Raw genomic sequence first — 25,688 nt, 5'->3', positions numbered from 1 at the left:
TGACATTTTGTCTGAGAGAAGTACATGTGAGAAGTACACAAAAAAGAATAGCTGCAAGCCACTTTGCAAAGAGTAAGTAGGAGAAGATAAGATGGAGTGGAATGATAAATAGATGATATAGGGATTCAGGAATCAGCAGAAGAAAGAGGTTTATGTTAGAAGTGGAGGGTACAGAAAACAGAACCTAAAGCATTGATTAGAGAAGTAAATCTGTGGTTTATGTTATTGCTGAACAAGAGAGGAGACTGGTTTCTTTGTTTTGGAGCTATTTAAGTTAGATCTAGAAATACTGAGGGAAACACAGAAAGGTGGGGGTAGGGAAGTTATGTGTACCAATTCCAAATTGAAATATAGCAGTTATTTTTGGCCTAACAGTCAGAAAATCTAGAAGTAATTTCAGCTAAAACCTGCTCTTTTTTTGTTGTTATTAAATGGTGTATTCTTTTGTATAATGAGAATAGAATTATTTCAACATTTAGTGTAATTACTTACATGTTTATTTAGCTAGCAAATATTTATGGGGTACCTACCACGAGCCAGGCAGTATTTTAGATATTCTAGATATTCGTATGCCAGTAATATTAAAAGTTAGAAAGAAAAATAAACCAGAGTAAGGGATAAAGGATAAACAGGGTCAGGAGGTGGCTAGTTTAGATGAAGTGGCTAGGGAAGGCCAGTATGAGGAGATGACATTTTGAGCGGAGGCTTGAATGTAGCAAGGGACTGAGGTATGTGACTATTTGGGGAAGACCCAGAGGCAGGAACGTGCTTGGTGCGTTCAAGGCCACTGAGACTAGAGAAAGTGAAGAGATGAGGATGGAAAAGTAGCCGTAGGCTATGTCATAAAAGCTGTGGAAGAGACATAGAATTTTGATCTAAGTGTGATGGGAAACTATTGGAGGGTTTGGGTAGGAAATGATATACTCTGCTTTTTTAATTTAATCATTGTGTTTGAAATATAACACATATACAGAGAAATGCATAGAATATGGCTATTAGGTTAAAAATGATTATAAAGTGAGTACCCATGGAACCAAAACCCAAGTCAAGAAGTAGAAGGTTGCCAGCACCCTGGAAGCCTCCTGTGTGCCCCTTCCTGATTAAAACTCCCTCCCTTCTAAGGTAGTCATTTTCTTGACTTTCTTTATAGTTTTAGCATCTAAGTATGCATCTCTAATACAGTCTACTTGTTTGGGGCTATTTTTAAATGTTGCACTATAAATATAATCACTCATTACGCATTGTTCTGTGTCTGGCTTCTTCCACTTAACATCGGGTTTTTGTTCTTTTATCTAGTAAAAATAACTTTTACTGTTTTTATTGTCATCTTAGATTTTTTTTAAATTGAAGTATAGTTGATTTACAATGTTGTGTTAGTTTCAGTTGTACAGCAAAGTGATTCAGTTACATATATATATACACACGCGTATGTATATTAGTGCTTTCTAGGAATTAGGAGAAGAGGAATGAGGAGTAACTGCTAATGAGTACAGGGTTTTCTTTCTGAGTTGATTAAAAAATGTCTAAAGTTAGATTGTAGAAATGGTTGACTATACAAAATATCATAGAATTGTACACTTTACACAATGAGTTGTATAGTACGTGAGTTATATATGTTAAAAAAAAGGGAGTGGCAAACAGCTATTTTGTTTGCTAAACACAAAACCTAGAGAGTACAAATGCAGGAAATGGGAATTGCATTTGAAATTAAGAGACCAGCAACTTAAAAAAAAAGTTGTGTATATATGTAGACTACTTTATCAAAACCTAAAACAGTGGAAGCAGAGAGACCATTTAGGAAAGTGTTACAGTAGTTCAGGCAAGAGATGATGTTGCTTGGATTAGGAAGGTGGTGGTGGAAATGAGGAGAAGCCTTGATTGGGGATATATTTAGAAGGTAGAGCATGACAGGATTTACTAATGATTGGATGTCATGTGTAAGAAAAAGAGACAAATTATGCATGAGTATTTACACCACTGTGATGAGCTGTAATGAGCAGACGTTTCTTGTAGGAATTTTCTCATTCTTAAAATCCTGAAGAGTGACAAAATTCCTATTTCTTATTCTTCAAGGAATCCTTCCTTCCCTTTTAGCTATTGTTTTCCCTACTGAAGGGGAAGCAGGTAGAGAATGAATGAACCATTCACGTTATACTTAACTTAAAAAAATTTACAGGACAAGACACACAATTGCTAAGTTGGTTTGTTTTTCTAAATTGCTGTTGTTAAGGATGTCACCCTGAAATAGGTTGTATTCAGAATTTGGGATAAAGTTATTTGTTAAGAGACTTTGAAGCAAGAATAGATGAAACTTTAAAGATTTTTGTTTAATGTGCACTTCACCTTTTTCCTCTGCAGTTCGTTCTATTGGCTCTATTGCACTTAGAAAAGCGGAAGACATTGACTTCAAGTACCACTTTGACTTCTTTAGTGTGAATTTCAATGAAGAACTGGTGGCACTATATGGTGGAAGTCTTCAGAAGCAGACCAAGTTTGTGCATGAATGCATTAAAACAATTCTCAAGCTCTATAAGGTATGAGATAATCATACAAATCAATAGTGATCAACCTATTGGGTTTTTTTTTTTTTGGTTAAAGGGACTCAGCATATTTTAAATTATTTATTTGTTTGTATGGAAGTTGAAGCAAAGGTGGCACAAAGGTTTTCTTGTGTGGGACTCTCATTTTGAACTCGGTGGGTTTTGAAGTTCCAATTCAATTTACAAGAAATCTTTCTTGTGAATTTTGGAAAAAAAATTTTTTTTACTTTATGTATAAATTAGGAGTGCAGTGCATTTCCTAAAGCCATTAGTATGGATTTCTGCTTCTAGTTTTGGCTAAATAACTGGTACTAGAGTAGACTACTTCCATATGTAAACAACTATAAAACTAGCCAGGGTATCTGAAGCACATGTTTTCAGGTGTTAGACAACCGAGTGGTATAGGACTGTGATCACTGAAAGAGGGGAAACATGTGAGGTGAGCTCCGTGAGTGCCCGGCTCTCTACCTGGAAGCATTTTCCAGACCGTGGGGTAAATTTTTAGAGGTCAAGAACAGCAAATTGATATCACTAAGCTGAAGAAGGCAGAGATTGGAATTTGGGACTACTGAAATGGCTAGATTTGTGGTCAGGTAGGAGAAAGAAGAGAACTAGGCAGAGACGGGAGCTCTAGAAATTTGAATCTTTCAGTCTTTGAGTGCTATGCTACATATGCACAGGGCAAAAGGCTACAAGGCAATAGCATACCAAGGAGGAAGTGGTGGGGTATGTCTACTTCAGGTGCAAGGAATAAGGGGGAATATGTGTCCCTAGAGAAATTTAAAACAGCAGTACAACAGACTCAAATTCATCTGTGCCAGCAATTCTAAACAGCCTCAGGGATAATTCTACTACTTACTAGGATAAGTCATTTCCTCCCTTGGTATACCACTGTGCAAGTCCTGGCAAAAACAGCTCATGGGGAATTGTGCATTGAATTGAGATTTGAGAGGCCACATGGTGCACAGGAGTTCTGACCAGCTAGTTAGAAAGACTTATCTGAACATTGGGCATTCATTTGAGACCCAAGAAAGGACACGATTTAGGAATAGAGCTACTCTAGCCCTAAAGTAAGAGCTACTCTAGGATCCACCTTAACAATGCTTCCATATAAGCCTCAAAAACATCAAAGTTAAGGATTTAGAATAAAAGATGCAAACAACAAGGGAACAGATGAGGGAGCTCAGTAGAGACATGGAAACTATTAGAAAAAGGACAGGGACTTCCCTGGTGGCACAATCATTTGGAGTCTGCCTGCCAATGCAGGGGACATGGGTTCAAGCCCTGGTCAGGGAAGATCCTACATGCCACGGAGCCACTAAGCCCGTGTGCCACTACTACTGAAGCCCATGCCCCTAGAGCCCATGCTCCGCAATGAGAAGCCCACGCACCACAACGAAGAGTAGCCCTGCTTGCCACAATAGAAAAAGCCTGTGTGCAGCAATGAAGACCCAACGCAGCCCTAAATAAATAAATAAATAAATAAATAATGAATAAAAAGGAAAAATTGAGAACTGAAACAATAAAACAGAAATGAAAAATTCAGTACATAGGCTTTAAGCAGGTTGAACACTGCAGAACAAGAGATCATTGAATCTGAAGACAGGACAGTTAAAAACTATCCAAAATATGAAGCACAGAGGATAAAAGGATGGAAAGGACAGAGCCTCAGGAATCTGTGGGACAATACTAAGTAGGCTAACACATACATAACTGGAACCCCAGAAGAAAAAGAGAGAGAAATATAAGAGGAAAAAATATTCAAAGGGGCTTCCCCGGTGGCGCAGTGGTTGAGAGTCCGCCTGCCGATGCAGGGGACACGGGTTCGTGCCCCAGTTCGGGAGAATCCCACATGCCGCGGAGCTGCTGGGCCCGTGAGCCATGGCCGCTGAGCCTGCGCGTCCGGAGCCTGTGCTCCGCAGCGGGAGAGGCCACAACAGTGAGAGGCCCGCGTACCGCAAAAAATCTTCAAAGAACTAAAGGCCCCAAATTTACAATTCTGATTAAAGTTTTCAACCGACAGATCAAGAAGGTCAATGAATGTCAAGCAGGATAAACACAGAATCACACCCAAGTTTATCCTAGTCAAATTGTTCAAAACCAAAGTAAAGAGAAAATCTTAAAAGCAGCCAGAGAAAGAAAAGACTCTTTACCTACAGGTAAAACTATAAAAATTATCACTGGTCTCCATCAGAAATAATGAAAGCCCAAAACAACAGAGCAGCATCTTAAAGGTTTTTGGAGGATGATGGGGTGGGAGGGGACTCTCAACTTAAAACTGCATATCTAGCAAAAATGAGGGCAAAATAAAGACATTGTCAGAGTAACAAAAACTGGCAGTTTTGTGATTAGTAGAAGGAAAGAGGGAAATAAAAAATTCCCATTAGGTGAATGGCACAGTAATAATTGCTACAGACAAGATTCATCATGGGTGCTAAAATCAGTAGGTGAAAGTTTGAGGAGAAAAAGGATATTCACATGGTTTCACAGTATCTTTTCTAAAATATTTATTACCTACAAAGGGAAAGAACTTCACAATAAGAGACCTGGTAGACATCATCTTAACCAAGATTAACATTACCAGTAATAAGACATATTGATATCATGAATCTCCTGACATGATGCACCATAGTTTCTGTGGCATTATTGTCAAAAATGCATAATCTCATTCTAATCATGGGAAAACTTCAGACAAACTGAAATTGAGAGACATGCTATAAAATAACTAACCAGTACTCTTCAAAAGCATCAAGGTCATAAAAAATGAGGAAAGACTGAAGAACTGTCACAGATTAGAGGAGACTAAGGAGAAATAACAAATGCAAGGTGGGATGCTGGATGGAATCCTGAAATAGAAAAAGTACATTAGTGGGAAAACTGGTGAAACTTAGATTAGGTCTGCAGTCAATTCTGTTGCTGCACCAATGTTAATTTCTTCATTTTGATAATTGTAGTATGGTTATATTAAATGTTAACATTGCGGGAAACTGGGTGAGATGCATATGGGAACTCTCTGTGCTATTTTTCCAACTTTTCTCTAATTGGTTCAAAATTAAAAGGTTAAAAAGTTTATTTTCAGTAATGAATTCCTTATGAGGTTTATAATTTATTTAGAAGGAAAATATATACTAATGGTGAAAAGGATGGGAAGAGGAGTAAATAGAATTATTCCACTGCAGTAAGAAGTATAATATTAATTCATGGTAGATAAGTTAAGGCTGTATATTGTAATTTCTAGAGTAACAACAACAAAAAAGCAGATGTAGCTAAAGAGCAAATGGAGGAGAAATACAGGTATACCTCAGAGATATTGCGGGTTTGGTTCCAGACTGCTGTAATAAAGCAGATAAGACCTAAATATAAGGCCAGACACTATAAAACTCTTAGAGGAAAACATAGGAAGAACACTCTTTGACATGAATCACAGCAAGATCCTTTTTGACCCACCATCTAGAGAAATGGAAATTTAAAAAATGAACAAATGGGACTTAATGAAACTTAAAAGCTTTTGCACAGCAAAGGAAACCATAAACAAGACAAAAAGACAACCCTCAGAAGGGGAGAAGATATTTGTAAACGAAGCAACTGACAAAGGATTAATCTCCAAAATATACAAGCAGCTCATGGAGCTCAATAACAAAAAAACAAATAACCCAATTAAAAAGTGGGAAGAAGACCTAACTAGACATTTCTCCAAAGAAGATATACAGATGGCCAAGAGGCACATGAAAAGTTGCTCAACATCACTAATTATTAGAGAAATGCAAATCAAAACTACAATGAGGTATCACCTCACGCCAGTTAGAATAGGCATCATCAGAAAATCTACATATATACAATGGAATATTACTCAGCCATAAAAAGAAACAAAATTGAGTTATTTGTAGTGAGGTGGATGGACCTAGAGTCTGTCATACAGAGTGAAGTAAGTCAGAAAGAGAAAAACAAATACTGTATGCTAACACATATATATGGAATCTAAAAAAAAAAAAAAAGGTTCTGAAGAACCTTGGGGCAGGACAGAAATAAGGACGCAGACGTAGAGAATGGACTTGAGGACACAGGGAGGAGGAAGGGTAAGCTGGGATGAAGTGAGAGAGTAGCGTTGACATATATACACTACCAAGTGTAAAATAGATAGCTAGTGGGAAGCAGCTACACAGCACAGGGAGATCAGTTCAGTGCTTTGTGACCACCTAGAAGGGTGGGATAGGGAGGGTGGGAGGGAGACACAAGAGGGAGGGGATATGGGGATATATGTATACATATAGCTGATACACTTTGTTATACAGCAGAAACTAACACACCATTGTAAAGCAATTATACTCTAATAAAGGTGTTAAAAAAAAAAAGCAAGGGCTTCCTTGGTGACGCGGTGGTTAAGAGTCTGCCTGCCGATGCAGGGGACCGCGGGTTCGTGCCCCGGTCCGGGAAGCTCCCACATGCCGCGGAGCAGCTGGGCCCGTGAGCCATGGCTGCTGAGCCTGCGTGTCCGGAGCCTGTGCTCCTCAACAGGAGAGGCCACAACAGTGAGAGGCCCGCATACCACAAAAAAAAAAAAAGCAGATGTCGCAATAAAGCAAGTCTCATGAATTTTTTGGTTTCCATTGCATATAAAACTTATGTTTACACTGTACCATAGTCTATTAAGTGTGCAATAGCATTATGTCTAAAAAAATGTACATACCTCAATTTTAAAGTATTGCTAAAAAATGCTGACCATCATTTGAGCCTCCATCAAGTTGCAGTAGTAACATTAGAGATCACGGATCACACAGCTCACTATAACAAATACAATAATAATGGAGAAGTTTGAAATATTGTGAGAATTACCAAAAATGTGACATAGAGATAAAGTGAACAAATACTGTTAGAAAATGGCACCAATAGATTGCTCAGTGCAGACTTGCCACAAACCTTTGATTTGTAAAAAATGCACTATCAGTGAAGTACAATAAAGTGAAGCACAATAAAATGAGGTATGCCTGTATTCAATCTGAAAGGAGGAAAGAACAGAAAGACAGATGAGCCAAACAGAAAACAGATGGCAAAGTGATAGAGTTCAATGCAACTATATCAATAATTACATTAATTGTAGATGGATTAAACACTCCAATTAAAAGAAAGATCTTGTCAGACTGGATAAAAAAAGCAAGACCCACCCAACTATATACTAATCTGGATACTAGAAAGCAAAAGCCACTTTAAATGTTAAGATCCTGATAGATTAAAAGTCAAAGAATGGAAAAAATATACATACAAACCCAGATCGTATGAAAGCTGGCATGGCTATCTTAGTGTAGATTCTAGGACAAATGATATCACAGGGATAAAGAGGGACATTTCATGATAATAAGAGTCATCTCATCAACAAGGGAAAAGAATCTGAAGTGAGTGTGCACCTAATAACAGAGCTTCCAAATTCATGAAGCAGAATCTAACGAACTAAAGGGAAAAATAGGTAAAGCCACATTTAGAGTTGACAGTTTCAACAATCCTCTCTCAGTAATTGAGGAAATAACTAGAAAATCAGTAAAGTATAGAAGATTTGAACACTGTTAACCAGTTTAACCTGTTGACATTTATAGAACACACCCAACAACTGTACAAACTGTGTTCTCTTTAAATGCACATGGAACATTTACTAAGGTATGCCATATGCTAAGCCGTAAAACAAGTCTCAATTTCAGAGGATTGAAATCATACAGGGTTTATTTTATGAATATAGCAGAATTAAATTAGAAATCAACAAGAAAAAGGTATCTGGAAAATCCTCAAATATTTGGAAATGACTTCTAGATAACCCAGAGGTCAAACAGAAAATCACAGGTAAAATTTGAAAGTGTTTTGAATTGAATTAAAATGAAAACACATCATCAGAATTTGTAAGATTAAAGTAGTAGTTAGAAGAAATATAGTTTTAAATGCTTTTATTAGGGACTTCCCTAGTGGTGCAGTCATTAAGAATCCACCTGCCAATGCAGGGGACTTTGGGTTCGATCCCTGGTCCGGGTAGATCCCACATGCTGTGGAGCAACTAAGCCTGTGCGCCACAACCACTGAGCCTGTGCTCTAGAGCCCGCGAGCCACAACTCCTGAGCCCACATGCCTAGAGCCTGTGCTCCGCAACAAGAGAAGCCACTGCAATGAGAAGCCCGCACACCGTAACAAAGAGCAACCCCTGCTTGCCACAACTAGAGAAAGCCTGCGCACAGCAGTGAAGACCCAACACAGCCAAAAACAAATAAATAAAATTATAAAAATAAATAAATGCTTTTATTAGAAAAGAACAAGCTTTAAAAGCAGTCATCTAACCTTCCAACTTAAGAAGCTAGAGAAAGGAGAACAAAGTAAACTCAAAGTAAGTAGAAATAAGGTAACAATAAAGATGAGAATGGAAATCAGCTAAATAGAAAACAGTCGAACAGTGGAGAAAAATTGATACCAATGGCTGATTCTTTGAAAAGATGTATAAAATCGATAAACCCATAAAAAGACTGATTAAGAAAAGAAAGGAGGGGACACAAATTAACAATATCAAGAATAAAAGACGGGACATCTCTACAGAGCGTACAGATACTAAGAAGCTATTAAAGGAATGTTATGAAAGACTTTATGCCAATAAATTTGACAACTCAGATGAAATGCACAAATCCCTTGAAACATAAATTACAAAACAGATACAAGAAGAAACAATGTCTGACTAGCTCTATATCTGTTTAGAATTTTTTTGAATTTGTAATTAAAAATCTTACTGCCAAGAAAAACCTAGAGCTAAATGACTTCAGTGGCGAATTCTTTCAAATATTTAAAGAGGAAATAATACCCATCTTACACAAACTCAGAAAATAAGACAACAACACTTCATTTAAGAAACCAGAAAACCCTATCAAAATCAGACAATGAGTGACAGTTGTTTGAAAAGAAAATGAAGACCTCATATCCCTCATAAACATAGATGTAAAATTCTAAAACAAAAAACAAAAAAAACAACAACAAAAAAAGGGACTTCCCTGGTGGGGAAGTGGTTAAGACTCTGCCTTCCAATGCAGGGGGCGCGGGTTCACTCCCTGGTTGGGGAACTAAGATCCCATATGCCGCACAGTGTGGCCCAAAAAAATCTTTTTGGAATTCTAAACAAAAATTAAGCTATCAAATCCAGCAGTATTTTAAAGTATAATACATTATGATGAAGTAGGATTTATCCCAAGAATGCAAAGTTGGTTTAATATTCAAGTATCAATCAATGTAATTCATCGTAGGATCATCTAAATAGATGAAGAAAACTCATTTGACTACATTCAGCACCCATTCATAATTTAAGGGAAAAAAACATAAAACTCAGCACAGTAGGAATGGAAGCAAACTTCCTCAAGGTGAGGAATTACGAGTATCATGCATATGCATAATATTATGGGAGGAAACAAGCTGTATTAAGTTAAGGACCATTTATGTATCGATTTTGCTGGATAAGATAAATACGATGTGATCATAAAATGAGATTTCCATAAATGTTATTCACAGTAAATAATCAAATGTCTTTAATGTTGTATACAGATGGTTTTTTCCTTTCTTCATTTTTCAGCTTCTGTCTCCTCCCACCATCCCTATTCAACATTGTACAGAAGTCCTAGCTAGTGCAATAAGGCCAGAAAGGAAATAAAATTAATAAAGATTTAAAAGGAAGAATTAAAACTATCTGTAATCACAGATGACATAAGTATGCAGAAACATTTAAAGGAATTTACAGAAAATTTTTAGAATCCATAAGTGAATTTAGCAGAGTCACAGGTAAATGGTCAATATTCAAAAGTCAGTGAACAAATGGAAGGTGAAATTTTGAAATGCATTTACAGTAGTATACAGAATAAATTCTTATGGATAAATTTAATGAAAGATGTGCAAGATCTGTTCACTGAAAACTGCAAACCTTGCTGATAGAAATTAAAGAAATCCAAAATAAATTAACAGACCAACTTTATGGATTAGAAGATTCAAGATTAAGATATACGTTCTCCCCAAACAGACCAGTAGATTTAATGCAATACAAATCAAATACCAGCAGTTGTTTTTTTAAATAACTGATGAGCTTATGTGGAAAGAATCAAAAAGACCAGTCTTGAAAAAGAGCAAAGTTGGAGGATGTGCACTGCATGATTCAAGACTTAACTGTAAAGCTACAGTAATCCAGGCATTGGTATTCCTGTGTATCTTGAAAATGAAATTTAGGCATCATCAGGCATCTTTGCATAAGCCAGCATTTTAAAATTACTTCAAGAGCAAGTACTTTTTAGCTTAAATCTATACTTATTACAGAATGAAATGAGCCATAGGATGAAACAGGGCTTTTTATGTATCTGGTATTTATTGGATAAGATAAATAAGATGTGATGACAAAATGAGAATTATTTCCATAAATGACTTTCACAATAAACAATCGTGTCTTTAATGTTATATACTAGGTAGTTTCTTTTCCTTCTCTATTTTTTGTTGTGATGTTTTCTCTAACAAATACATACTAAATTTATAATAAAACAAACTTTCTTTAAATTGAGGCTTTTAGAGAGTAATATTTCTATTACAAGTAAGTACAGTAGGGGTTAGAGACAATTGAATCTTGTTGAATGGATACGATTTGGGTGTGGGAAAGTGAGAGGACATTTTAGGTAGAGAAAGCCACATTCATTCATCATACGAGTCTGCATACAAATATAGGAATGAATAAAACAGAAGTCCAAGCCCTCATGAACCTTATGTTCTAATAGGGAGAGGCAGACAGTAAACATCATAAATCAGAAAAATACATACTATCTTACATGGTGAAAAATGCCAGGAAGAAAAATGAAACAGGGAAAGGAGATAGGGAGTTGAGGGTAGAAGACTGCAATTATAAATAAGGGTACCCAGTGAAGACCTCCAGACAGTTTAATACAAATTCAGGACATGAGGGAGTAGCCCATTTAGATATCTGGGGAAAGTACTCTAGGCAGAGGAAACAAATATATGAGGCAAACACATGTGAACTGTATTTGAGGAAAAACAAGGAATCTGGTATGACTGGAACAGACAGTGAGTTAGTAGAAGGAGAGTTTGGGGCGGCGGGACGGGGGAAGGCAGATTATAGAGCCTTGTAGGAATTTTAAGAATTTTGCCTTTTATTTTAAATGATACGGAAAGCCACTGAAGAGGTTTTTGAACAAAAGAATGACATGTTCTGTTTTAGGTTTTAACAGGGTCATTCGTTATGCTCTTGAGTATAAACTGAAGGGATGTAAAGGTAGAAGCAGAGAGACCAGTTAGGAAGCTATTGCAGTAATTCAGACAAATTATTGTGATTTGGATCAAGTTGATAGCAGTGGAGGTGATAAGAAATGGTCAGATTGGTGTAAATCTTAAAGACAACAGGATTTGCTGGCACATCAGGTAGGGAGGGGTAATGTGAGAGAAAAAGAAGAGTTAAGGATGACCCAAACTAGAAAAACTTAAAGGATTGAATTATCATTGACCAGGATGGGGGGAAATGTAGGAGGAACAGATTTGAAGGATATTAAGAGTTTAGTTCTAGACAGGTTCGATTTAAGGTACATACTAGACATCCCAAGTCTAGCTAGCATGCAATTGGAGTTTAAGGTTAGAGTTCAGGAGAAGAAGTCCCGTCTGGAGATAATAACTTGAAGATTGACAGCATTTGATAGAGCCATGAGACTGGATGAGATCACTAATGGATTCAAGATGTGAAAGAAGAGATCTAAGGACTGAGGTCTGAGTCACACCAGTATTAAGAGATGAGGGGAGATAAGAAGGAAACAGAAGGAGACTAAAAAGGAGCAGTCAGTGAGGTAAGGGGAGAACCAGAAGAGTATCTTGTCAAGGAAACCAAGCAAAGCATTTCAAAGAGGAAGAAGTGAATAACTATGTCAAATGCCATTGATAGGTCAAGTAAGATGAGGATTGAGAATTGATCATTAGCTTCCTTGGTGACCAGATAAGAGCAGTTTTTAAAAAGTGTCAGGGAAAAGCCTGATCAGAGTGGGTTTAAGGGTGTATGAGAAATTGGAGACAGCGAGTACTGTGTAGACAACTGTTTTTGAAGAGTTGTACTGTAAAGAGGTATATAGAGAAAGATGTGGTCACTAAGGAAAAGTAGAAGCAAAAAGAGAGTTGTTTCTATTTTTTAAGGGAGAATAACAGTATATTTATATACTAGTGAGAATGATGCAGTAGAGAGGGAGAAACAGTGATGCAAAAAGAAAGTGAGAAGAATTGCCGGAGTGATGTATTGTACTTGAGAAGGCCAAAGGGAATAGGTTTCAGAGCACATATGTAGGGTTTGGCTTTTGCTAAGATCAGGTATGTATTGGGGATCACCAAAACCATCCCCAGGCTCGATGTTCTCCAGGAGGACTCACAGGACTCAGCATATAGTTGTACTCATGGTTATGATTTATTACAGTGAAAGTAAAATCAGCAAAGAGAAAAGGTACATGGGGTGAAGTCCGGAGAAACCAGGTGCAAGCTTCCCAGTGTTCTCTTGCAGGAAAGTCACGCTGGGTGTGTTTAATTCCTACAGCAAGATTGTGACATGTATGAAATGTCATCTACGAGAGAAGCTCATTAGAGACCCAGTGGCCAAGGTTTTTTATTGAGGGCTGGTTACCTAGACACCCTGTGCCTCTGCCTACCGTGTACCAAAATCCCTACCAGAAGGATGAAGGTGTTCAACATAAACCATGTTGTTTACAAAACAGTTCTAGAACAATGAGCTATTCTTATCATTTAGGAATGGTGAGAACCCTCCCAAAATCTGTGGTCCCATACTGCAGCCCAGAGCCAACCTTGAATGCAGTCTGTTCTAAGGAGAGCAGTCTCAGGCCTATTCTGTTAACTCTTTTCTGCACAAGGCCCAATTTATTCATAGTAACAGAAGAGGCATAGATGAAGGATCAGTGTGGAGGGTGATGAGGAGAAGTTTGGTAGTAGAATTGAGGATACTATGTGGAGACAGAAAAGATTTTTTAAAAAGAAAAACCTATTTTAAAAATAAAATATGTAATTGTCAGTGAATAAATGTTGTGGAATGCTGGCTTCTTTTTAAACCCAGGCACACAATAGAGAAATAATTTGATGAGATGATAGGCTATATCAATATGATGAGGTAGTATATTGCTGTGGCAGTTGTAACTGTTCTGGCTTTTTTGTGCTATTTCCATTTTCAAATAAATTATTTGACTTTATACATCCTATGAAATCTAATATTCTGGTATACACCAAATATAATTACACCTCTTACATACAATATAACAAATGGTAAAAACATGATTTGCTAGACCAACTGTTCTGATTTTGGTTCAGAAAACCAAAGCCTAGCTGTTAAAAATGTTTGCAAAACACAAAATATGTATATACTAATTACAAATATATGAAAATGTATTTCTCTATCTTATTATGGGAGGTTATATAAATAGTTTAATTTTCTTTTTTCTATGAAATTGCTCATATGTAGAGAGAAGTATTTAATATATTTATTATGATATTAATCCTTAATCATGCCTTGGTGATTTTTTAAATAGGGTCAAGAATTTGCTCCAAAAAGTGTGGCAATAATTGGTCATTCTATGGGGGGCCTTGTTGCAAGAGCATTGCTTACATTGAAAAATTTTAAGCAGGATCTGATCAATCTCCTTATTACACAAGCAACACCTCATGTTGCTCCTGTGATGCCATTAGATCGTTTCATTACAGGTGAGTACTGTTACGTAAACACTAACTGACCTCCCCATTGTTGTTTAGGATTAAACAGATCCTTGCAGCTACTACTCCCTTTAGAGTATACTACAGGTTTATCCATGTGTGAAGCAGCTTAGGTTTAAGTCAGCACCTCCAATTCTGAGCATCTCTTTTTGTGACTTTCAACTTAGGCTCATAACTGAAACTGCTGTTAATTTTCTCTCCCTTTTGCATCTTAGCATGGAAAACGTGTCTTATAACCCCTAGGCACTTGAGCTTCATTTTAGTTATTCCTGAGGATGACTCTTGGTCTCTTAAAGTGTGTTTATACTTCCTTTTTTTTGTTAACTCTTCTGGGTCCTTCATTCAAAATAACCTTATATTTAAGTAAAATAGTAGAAATGCCTTGTTTTTTTTAAATAAATAGGTCTGCTAACACTTTATATGATGAGGTAAGGTAAGATTGCTAATCTTTATAGAGCTCTTATTATATTTTGGATATTGTGGTAAGAACTTTACATGATTATTGTATCATTTGATCCTTATGGCAGTTCTTTGAGGTAGGTACCATTGTTATTGCCATGTTCATGGACAGAAAAAAGAGGCCAAGATAAAGTTCTTGCCCAAAGTCACATGGCAAGAAAATAGTGGAGCTGGTATTTGACTCCAGCAAGCTTGTTTCTGGGCCTGTGCTTTTAACATTTACGTATGCTGCCTCTGAATTGAGTTACGTTATGATAACAGAGGAAATAAAATTATGGATAATACTGTAATGTTGCAGGCAATTTTGAGTAAACAATAGGAGTTTATGATTGTTGTCATCTAATTAAATAGTGATAATGTCACAGAATAAGAATTAAATGCCTACTATCTCAACTTTTTATTAAAGAAAGTCAAGTATTATCTTCACTGCTTTTTGGAATGATGTATGTGTAGAAGAAAATCTTTAGAAAGAAATAATTACTTTTCCTACTCAGTAAATTTACACAACTTCTTACCCTATAAAACTTTGCATTATCTTAATTGTGGTGAAAATTTTGTTTATAGATAAGTGAGACATATACCCTAGTGACTCCAAACCAAAGTAGTTTTCCAAAGCACCCATCTTAACGTAACATTGCCAAGGAGTAACTTACTTGCTGGAATATCTGGTGCAGTAGCACTTAAAGAGAAGTTTGATTTTTTTCCTTATTACATTTAAAACTTTGCCTGTAGAACTCTTGTAATAAAAATTTTTAGTTTTATTATTGAAGTTGGTTAAATATGCTTTACTGATTCTAATAATTATAAATTATTATTTATAATAGGTTTAGGAAAAAATTAAAGGTATAGACAAGTCATAATACTTGTCATCACAATTGAGAATTCTTTCTCTTACTGCATTTTATGTGGTATATGTAGATGAGCCATGCAGGTTAAATTATAATTACTCAAAATGCATTTTAAAAATCTCTTTGAGGAAAGAACTGTCAAGAGAGTCAGGTTTACTGTTTTTGAAGGATACTGATGGTCTGTCTCTAAATGGCTTAGGCTGAAAGTGCTTCTTAGGGTCAGGGAGCCTCTCCAGTAATTAGCAAGCTTCTATGCCATTTATTCTGTATTTATTTTTTATTGCATTAAGCCATAATTAGAATGAAAAACAAAAGTTCAAGGGTGGATTTTAAGTTTTTAGGAGACCCATATGACCTCCAGAAGTAGATTCCCTATTTATACTTGGTGGAAATACTGTCCTTAAATAGGGGAAAGGAAGCCTTGCCCTGAGCTCTGTACTTCAGAGGGCCCTGCTCTCGTGTTGCCATTCCCCACAGGGTGTGGAGTGTACAGACCAAGCAGCCTCGCCACTTACAGGCTGTACCTTTGCTTCTGGACTATGATCCAGGTAGCCAGTCCTTCAGACTTTTCTTGCCCATATGCCTGAAGCCCACTTCCTTAGCCTCTTACTTGGATCTGTCCTGAGGACAGGTATATAGAATCCTGAGCTTGAGTTATAACCAAGGGGTGGCTCTGCATGAGGTACAGACAGAATTTTCATGTGCACAGGAGGTCTTTCTGATGCGGGATGGAATGTGGATGGGAAGAAGAGAGCACAGTGATCTGTTCCCGCTTGGCTGCAGATCTCCACAGCAACCTGTGGCCAGAGATATGCTCTCCCTATGCTGCCATAATCCGGTGTCCAACTCTGAGGTGTCCTAGAATTCTTAATTTGAACCTGGCCTTCCAGGTTATTTCAATGATATATTTGTCAAGGTAGGCAGAGAAAATACATTTGATTTAAGTTTGTTAGCTGGAATTTTGACTTTTAAGTATTCAGACATATGGCATGTATACCTCATTGGAACTCTTATCCCAAGCCCTGGAGATATTAGGAATGGGTCTGCTTTGTCTCAATCTAAGTGAATACTACTGAGATCTTTAATGAGAAGAGTTTGCTGTTCCAAAATGTTAAAAGCCATCAATGGGATCAAATGCCAGGATAAAAACATGCAGTAAGTTTTGATCATCAGAATAGGAAATGAGAACTCCTCTGCCCTGGCCTCAGATCTTCGACACTAAATTCTTCTCATCTTCCATTGATAAAGTGGAAAAATTGTCTGCACCACTTGTTACACTAAATGTATAGAATCTTATTAAGCAACAGATTTTCCGCAGCGGAGAGTCCCAAGACTAATGTGACTGTCATTGTCCTGATAGATTGTATTTTAAGAACTTAAATAGTACTTTGTTTGGTCACCAGTACTACAGTGGCTGCATTAGAGAGTTGCTAAGCCCTTATAAGCAGGGACACAGCCATGATTAGGAAGATCTATTGATATAACTCCTTAACATAGTAAACGTATATCTTTGGAAGAATTTCGGGGGTTTCTTTCTATACTATGTGGCTCATAAACAAGCAGCATCCTTGTGGAATGTAGAGACCTGTTTGCTATGGACTTGTCAAAGCTAATAAAATTGGGTTATCTTTTTTCTTTATTGATACCTTTACTCACTCTTAGTATTTGTACTCTGATGGGGAAAGCAGAGTATGTGTAAAGATACTGATTTTACCCAAAATAGAGAAATGTGGATGGCATTGCTTATAGACAATTCAGATGGCTTAAACAGAAATTCAGTTTAATATTAGTATTATAGATGGGTTATTGTTGCAGGGCATGGTTACTGATTTTTAATGTATGTCTTTTTTATTTCCCACCAGATTTTTATATGACTGTAAACAACTATTGGATTCTGAATGCTAGACACATAAATTTAACCACACTGTCTGTAGCTGGAGGATTCCGGGATTACCAAGTTCGTTCAGGACTGACTTTTCTACCAAAATTAAGCCATCATACCAGTGCCTTATCTGTTGTGGTAATCTTTTTAAAGATTCTACTAAAGTAGTAACATGATGGACACAGTGGGGCATGAAAGGAGAAATGATATGTAATCGGTTGGAAATGATTCCTGAGTTGGTCTGGTATACTGTGTGTGTGCAAGTGTGCATGTGTATGTGTATGTGAGAGAGACAGAACATGAAACAATGAATATGAATATTTGGGGAAGACAGAGGCATGGATACTTACATCCATGGAAGGTGAAAAGGATCTTAGAAACTGTGCAAATAACTCTTATTTATGAAGATGGTTGTTTCTTGTTCAAAATAAGTCCCTATCCATTGATTAGAGTTTTAAGTATAAAAAAGTATGGGCTGAAGTCCAGGGGCCCTGGGTGTATCTCAGTGATATGCTGTATACAGTGGTAATGGAAGATCAAACATTTCACATACTCTTGAATTTTAAACTTGAATGAAGGTTTACTGATTTTAAAATTTAAAAATTAGCTTTGATAGTATAGATAGAGCTCTGATTAATTAATTTGCTAATTATTCTTCCCTGCTAGGACATCAAGTATTTGGTCTTTAACTGGGATACACAGCTTCTGTAAAATAAGTTCAGGTTTCCTTTTAGGACCTATTTTTGTATGTTTAACCTTTAAGTCTTTAGTTAAGAGCTTAACTTTTAAACTCAGCATACACGTCATCTCCAAATATAACTTAATTTCTAAAAAGAAAATTTATAGCATTCCTTTTGCTTTTTAGATGATAGTTCTTTGTTTCATAGTTGTTCTCTTAATAGATACTCCTTTGCTCAGTTCACCTACTGCTGTTCATTCAGTAAATAGGTATTACTGAATGCTTGCTATACATAGAACAAAAATTATTAAGCTATTCTGCTCTTATCCACCATTTTCTTATAACTGAAGGAGTTGTGATGTAGCCATAACAGCTTTGGAACTAATTAGTACTAATTTACTAATTGGTAAATCTCTCAGACCTCATCATCGGTAGGAATCTTGTTTTTTGATGCTGAATATTTTGGGCAGATATGTGCTAGAAGTTCTCAAAACTCTAAATATGAACTCCTTAGTGTAAAAATAGATGTTTTAGTCATATAAAATTGGATATAACTTATTTCCTGCAGCTTTTAAAGAATTTGGTCTTTTTAATGGTGTGTGTGGAGGTGGGGGCGGGCGTGTGCTTTCCTCTTTTCTAATCCATTTGATAATGTATTGTGTTCAAGGCAGCTTATATATCTGTATCTCTGATGAAAGTATTATTTTACTTATTATGGAACTTTCTCAAAGCTGGTTATTGTATAATCTGAGTTGTATTTAGTTTTTAAATATTTAATTACTTAGTTTTTAGCTCTCAATCTACAGTCTTTTATATATCTATATGTATGTTCTCTTAAAAAACAATTATTAAGAAGTAATTTTTTTAATGATTATCTCAAGAACAGTTAGATGACATTAAATCCATTGGGACTAGAAAAATTGTTTAAGTTAGAGACCTTAGTTATATTCGTAGGGTAGGCTGAACTACTGTAATATTCACTCATGCAGGCAATGGCACTTAAACACAACAGAATTTTATGTTTCATTCATATGACTGCCCTAGGTGTGCATTTACGTGGGGGTGGTTTTTGAGGAGTCTCACTAAGGAACCCAGGCTGATAGTAGGCTCCCCCTTCTTGAATGCTTTACTTCCGAGGTTGCTCTAATCATCACTGTTTCAATCCACAGGAAGGGGGAGAGAGCATGAAGGAGAGCAGCTAGGCCTGGAAATGGCACACATCACTCTTTTTCACATCCCATTAGAGAAAACTTAGTCACACCATTGAATAAGAGAGGCTGAGACATGCATTCTAGTTAACTATGAAAAAGGAAGAAGATTTTGGTGGACATTTAAAAGTTTTTATCACAAAGGTCATGAGCAACTACCTTTATTATATGTGTTGACTTTCCTTTTCTCAGCTCTAACACAGATGTATTCATTAGACTGAATGAAAGTAAACTAGCTTTTGTCCTTGTTAATAGTAAATGATGTCTACTGTGAGTTCTTACTTTACTGAGCATCTAAGCTTAGAACCACAGTGAACTCTGGTTGTCTTAATTTTTTTAAAGTAAGTTGCCAGCAGCAATTCCTAAATGAGATAGCTAACGCTTATAAGTTCATTAAGTAATCTATAGATTCCTTCAACTTTAGAGCCTCCAACCCAAATACACATTGGTATTTGCAGAGTACAATGGTGACAATGACTCAATGACTCCTTAGAAGTTATAAATACCTTTTTTTTTTTGTTACAAATACCTTTTTTTTTTTTAATTAAAGAGGCATAGGGCTTCCCTGGTGGCGCAGTGGTTAAGAATCCGGCTGCCAATGCAGGGGACGTGGGTTTGAGCCCTGCTCCAGGAAGATCCCACATGCCGCGGAGCGACTAAGCCCGTGCACCACAACTACTGAGCCTGCGCGCTAGACCCCGCAAGCCACAACTACTGAGCCTGCATGCTACAACTACTGAAGCCCGCGCACCTAGAGCCCGTGCTCCGCAACAAAAGAAGCCACTGCAGTGAGAAGCCCGTGCACCACAACGAAGAGTGGCCCCCGCTTGCCGCAACTAGAGAAAGCCCATGCGCAGCAACAAAGACCCAATGCAGCCCCCACCCAAAATTAATTAAATAAATAAATTTATTTAAAAAAAAAACAAAGAGGCATGTTGGCCTCTAAATTTTCTTGCATACAGCATTGTTAGTTTCCTGTTTTCATTTTGTTTTGACAGTTCTAGTGAAGGCATCCCATTGTGTCTTTGACAGTGTAGAGAGAGAGATGACATGAAAAATAATATCAGCTCTACTTAATGTTTCCCCATCGTATGTAAGATGCTGTTCACAGGGAAGTCATTACCCTGAATAAATAGAAGCCTCTAGTTCTTGGAGGGTGCTGTGCCACTGTTAGGAAGCCTTCTGAAAATAGTTATATTTTTTACTAGGCTTTTGCCCTTCGGTCTCTAACCAGTAGTATATATGCTAATCATCTAGGGATTTTTTTCCAAATAAGTCTGGACCCCACTTATAAGAGTCTGATTTGGTAGTTTTGTGATTAGGCATATTTATTTTGAAAAGTCTCCTCAGGCCTAGGTATCTCTCAGGCACATCCTGATTAGAATTAACATCTTAGAATTTATTAAGTGATAGTCTAGTCAGAACCAAAATTACTGAAATATCTATTATAATTTATATATACACTATGACATTAAAGAATCAAACTCAACCTCTTATTAGAGTAATGAAGAGTTAGACAGTAAACTTCAGTAAGTAATCTGTGAATGTTTTAATAATTTTAAAGGGTAATTTAAGCTTGACTAAGTAGTAATGACAAACAATTATTTTATGCAGGAAATATTCAATATCTTAATATTTTTGGATCACCTTTTACAAGAGTGCATCATTTAAAAATTTCTGCGCATCATAAAATAGTGAAACTAATGTTACATGTTTCTAAATATTAGCCTATAAGAATTTCAAGCTTTTTGGAGAATAACAAGTGCATTTTTCTTAAGTATGATTTTTGTTTCTTTCCATTTAGAGTTCAGCAGTGCCTAAGACCTGGGTTTCAACAGACCACCTCTCCATTGTATGGTAAGTTAATATAATTTATTTTGGCAATTTGTGGTGGTCCTCTTTTCTCATCAATGAATTCATTGGTTTGTTAGCTTTCTTAGAGCTTTATCCATAAATAAATAAGGATTTGGGAGAAAGATTAACTTAGGGGTTTAGAACTTCAGCCTTTGTTCTTGTCTCGGTTTAACCAAGGTGTCCTTGACAACCTATAAAATAATCTCCTGAAGAACCAGTAGCATCAGTCTCAAATGATAATGTCAAAATTTTAGAATTTGTCATAGCTGGGCAGAATCAAAGATACTTGTGGTAGGACTTTCTGAGCTCTTGGTCAATCACCGAACTCGGACTTGATTAATGCAGCATTGCCTATTCTAGAGGAGCACATGGAAAACCAAGTAGGAATTAGATTTACCCTTAATATAAATAAAGAAATAGGTTAAATAAGGGTCAAGAAATACATAAATCCTAGTATTTTATCTCTATATGCATTGGCTTAAAGATTCTCTTTTCACCTTCCTCTGGCTGTGCAATCAGTACTGTTTGAAAGGACCACAACAGTTCAGACATATGAAGATGGGGCAGACAATATGTCTGTATCTGGGGTAGACAGGAAGATTTAGGGAAGATGGGGGCCTGACACTTATACTCTCAAATATCCAGGAAGATTTAATTTACTTTATTTTTATAGGTTTCAGCTTTAAGATGTATGCTTAATAATGATAATTTGTTAAATAATTTTAGAGTTTGCAGCATTAAAGGAAATTCATGTATTCCATTAAATAATAGAATTATTTATGTTTGTATTAAAGGTATATTTTTAAAGAAAGTTTCATTTGTAACATTTATTTTATTCTTCAGGTGTAAACAATTACAATTGACTACAATTCGAGCATTCTTTGATCTTATTGATGCTGATACTAAACAAGTATGTATTTTTAAACTAAATGTTATTTCAGTGAAGTAAAAGCTTTTGTTAGAGCAGTGTTAGATTTAATACGTTTTTTTACTTTGATGAAAATAGAAGCCTATACCTTATATTGACTGTAATTAGTTTGAAAATGGAAATATCTGTATTTTTATCTGTAATCTTTGATAACTATTAATAATTAAGACTGCAATAAAAATGAAAAAGTGAAAGAATACCTTAAATCTTCCTCAGTTCTTCCCCTTTACTGTTTAAAATTTGACATATGTCCTTCTGACTTTTTTTTTTTTTTTTACCTTAAGGGAAATACTTATTACAAATATCCTTATGCAGTAGGATCAAAATATCTACATTCGTTGAGTAACACAAGCTCACCAGCACTTAAATTATGTACTTCTAGAGTCAAACCTTTTCTGTACTGATATTTTACATATAAACTCTCCCAACTAGTGATTTTCTAAGTTGTTCAGTTAGCAGGATACCTGGAAATCATATTACTCATTCATCTCTTTCTTGTCTGCCAGCAGATAAATAGTAGTGGGCACCAAGGATTTCAGCAAAATTCAGAGAATTCTATTAACTTAATTTTTTTCCCTGTGAATTGGGAACAGATTGTCATTATTCATCGTAAGCAGCCTTTCACCTCAGGTCACTTTGCAGTGCATCACTGTTCCATAGAATCATGTTTTGAGAACTACGGCTCTGGCTTCTCCTTTTGGAGAAAACGTTCCTTGTATTTTTGGTAATTTTTTCCATTATGGCATATATTTTTGGATTCTTTTTCCTGAAGGCCCCAGTTCTTTGGGAGACTATTATGTGTGGCTTCTTTCTCAGTAAATCTCTGGGTAATGCTTCCTTATCATTGTGTCTTAACCTTGCTCCTAAGCATTCTCTCTTAGGAGTAGGGTAGTGTCTGTACTTTTTTCCTTAACCCTTCAGAAAGCTGCATAACTATTATTAGGGAGAATGATAGATATTTAGCTCTCTCCTGAAGAATGCAGCAAAAGAGAGACACAAGTTGATCTGTTTTACCACATTTTAAACCACAAGATACCATATTTAAGTTAGTATATTTATTAAAGTAAATCAGCTTCATAGAGTTTACACTGTTAACATTGGAATCATGTAGTCATGGAATGTAAATGTTTCTCAGTTTTTCAACCTTGTTTTAATTGTGACTCTATTGCAAATGTGTTTAATCTGTTTAACTATATACAACAGTAGAATCAATTAAAATTTGTATTTGACCAGTTTGTATTTTAAATGACATTTGGTAGGTTTAGGAAAAACCCCATTTCAACTAATGAAGAACAGGTGAATCTCAGGTATATTATTTAAAAATTATACATCAAACTAATTTTAACAAATCAAATCTTGTTTTCCATTAAATTCTAAGGTGAGAAAATGCTAATACTAGCATGTAATAAATTATAATTCTGGATGGATAAGTATTTTACAGACACATTTTAAGGGACAAATGAGAAATTTTTGACTAATACTGCTAAGAACCAAAATATTATGAAACTGAGCTCTCTTTCACAAACTCAGTATATATGATAGACTAAACTAAATATTAGACAATAAAATGTTAGGATATGATTCCTACTTCTCAAGAAGCATATAGTTGTAGTTGAGGAGGAGAAACAAACATATATACAGGGAAACTAACTCAAAGCATAGTTAGTCCCATGTTAAGCACTTAGAACAGTGCCTGGCCCAGAGCAAGTAACTGTTGGCCCTTATGATTATTACTTGAAACAAAGTTTCATTAGGTCATCACAGTGGATATAAAAGGATACAGAATGTATCAATGTTCTTTCTAGATAACTCAAAATCCCAAGAAGAAATTGTCGGTTTTGAATCACCACTTCATAAGACACCCAGCAAAACACTTTGAGGAAAATCCATCAATAATTTCTGACTTAACAGGTCGGTAGTAATAGCATGTTTTAATTTTAAGTAGAGTTTTGAGTATTATTTTTAGGTAAAGTTGTCATTAGCAGACAAATTCTTTGAAACTGTAATGCTTCAGGTATTATAATCCTATTATATTTTATTAATTTCCCTATGCTGGTTTCTTATGAGGTTCTTGGCTAAGGAGGGGAGAAGTAAAAAATGTAAAAAGATGTTGCTGATAAAATTTTGTCCTGAAAATAACGTGACAGTAGAAAAATTTAAAAGCGTTAAATGTCTCTATTCTTACAGTCACGTAAAATAAATTCTGTATTATTCTTGACTTAGTTTCTCAGTATCATTCTTCAGTCTTTTGGTTTAACAGCATATCTTTTGCTGGTAAATTTTGTTTTTATATGTATCTGTCATGCTCTACTTAGTTTGGAAAATGAAATATTTTTCTTCTGTTGATACTTCTGAGAGTTAGACATCAGAAAGATTTTAAGTGCTTTACATGATCTGAATGCTCCTTGGTGATGAGCATATAGAGAACATCTCATTAGATTTTCTATTTTAAAATAGCCAGTGTTCAGGAAACTGCTTCTTTTTCAAATCCTGTTATGATTGAGAAGGATTCAGTAAAAGAAATCACTTAATGTTTTTTAAAAAGCCAAACAAATTAATTTTTTTTACCTTAGGGACATCTATGTGGGTTCCAGTAAAAGTGTCCAAATGGACCTATGTGGCTTACAATGTAAGTATACCACCAATGGATTTAAAATTTTTTTTCAAGAATATTTTAGTATTTACTTTTCAAAGCTAGACTTTTTAAAGAAGATAACAACATTATTTTCCCATACTAAATCAGTTTAGTAATAATTCCTTAATATCTAGTCAGTGTTCAATTTTCCAGTTTTATCATAACTGTCAAATTTTTTGTTTCTTTGTTTTCCAATTTGTTTAAATCAGGGCACAAACAAGGTGTACGTATTATTTGTTGATATGTCTCTTATTCCTCTTTTAATATCTAATACTTCCTTCACCCTTTTTTTTCCTTGCAGTTTATTTGTTGGAAAAAAAAAAAAACTAGTCATTTGTCCTATAGAGTTTCACACAGTCTTGATTTTGCTGATTGCACTCCTGTAATGTCATCCAGTATATTCCTTTTCCTACCCTTTCCTGTGACTTGGTAGCTGGATCTTGGATCTAGATGCTTCATCAGATTCAGGTTTTTGTTTTGTTTTTACTAGACTCTCTCTCTTTTTGTGATGTTAGCAGCTATTGATGAAGAAGGCCTAGAGTCATTAATAGGGAGTACAAAGCAATGAGACTCCGATTATTCCTTCTTCATTTATTAACTGAAACACTCTATAGAAAAACTTCTCATCTACTAAATTTATCAAAAGTAGAACAAATTACAAAGGAAAAAAATGATAATTCTTTGGATCTTATATTTACTGGTTTTTAGAGTAGTGAGTTGGCTCACAAACACCCTCCATCAGTGACCATAAGATGTTTTGGGGGGTTTTTCCTCCAGTATTATTTTGAGCTTAAACATTTTTGTGTTTCTGTCTAAACTAAAATACTAAAATTGTTCTATCTTTGATACTAAAATTGCTATTAAAACTGTTCTGTCCTTGACCAGTGGAAGCCATTTCAAGGTA

General features: G+C 35.8%; 1 protein-coding gene across 2 annotated transcripts in view; it reads left to right on the top strand.

Annotated features, from left to right (window-relative positions):
• PGAP1 (post-GPI attachment to proteins inositol deacylase 1) overlaps positions 1-25,688 on the top strand; it is an 87,756-nt gene that overhangs the window by 6,033 nt on the left and 56,035 nt on the right. For both annotated transcript variants that reach the window (XM_007116332.3, XM_007116331.3), the window contains exons 3-9: positions 2,359-2,534; positions 14,111-14,282; positions 17,461-17,618; positions 21,172-21,224; positions 22,065-22,131; positions 23,955-24,060; positions 24,723-24,778. In XM_007116332.3, coding sequence (XP_007116394.1) covers positions 2,359-2,534; positions 14,111-14,282; positions 17,461-17,618; positions 21,172-21,224; positions 22,065-22,131; positions 23,955-24,060; positions 24,723-24,778 — 788 coding nt within the window. The remainder of the gene's footprint in view (positions 1-2,358; positions 2,535-14,110; positions 14,283-17,460; positions 17,619-21,171; positions 21,225-22,064; positions 22,132-23,954; positions 24,061-24,722; positions 24,779-25,688) is intronic.

The sequence above is a fragment of the Physeter macrocephalus genome, chromosome 2 (genome assembly GCF_002837175.3).
Source record: "Physeter macrocephalus isolate SW-GA chromosome 2, ASM283717v5, whole genome shotgun sequence".
Taxonomy (NCBI): domain Eukaryota; kingdom Metazoa; phylum Chordata; class Mammalia; order Artiodactyla; family Physeteridae; genus Physeter; species Physeter macrocephalus.
The sequence above is the reverse complement of the archived record's forward strand: the minus strand, read 5'-3'. Positions and strand labels throughout refer to the sequence as shown.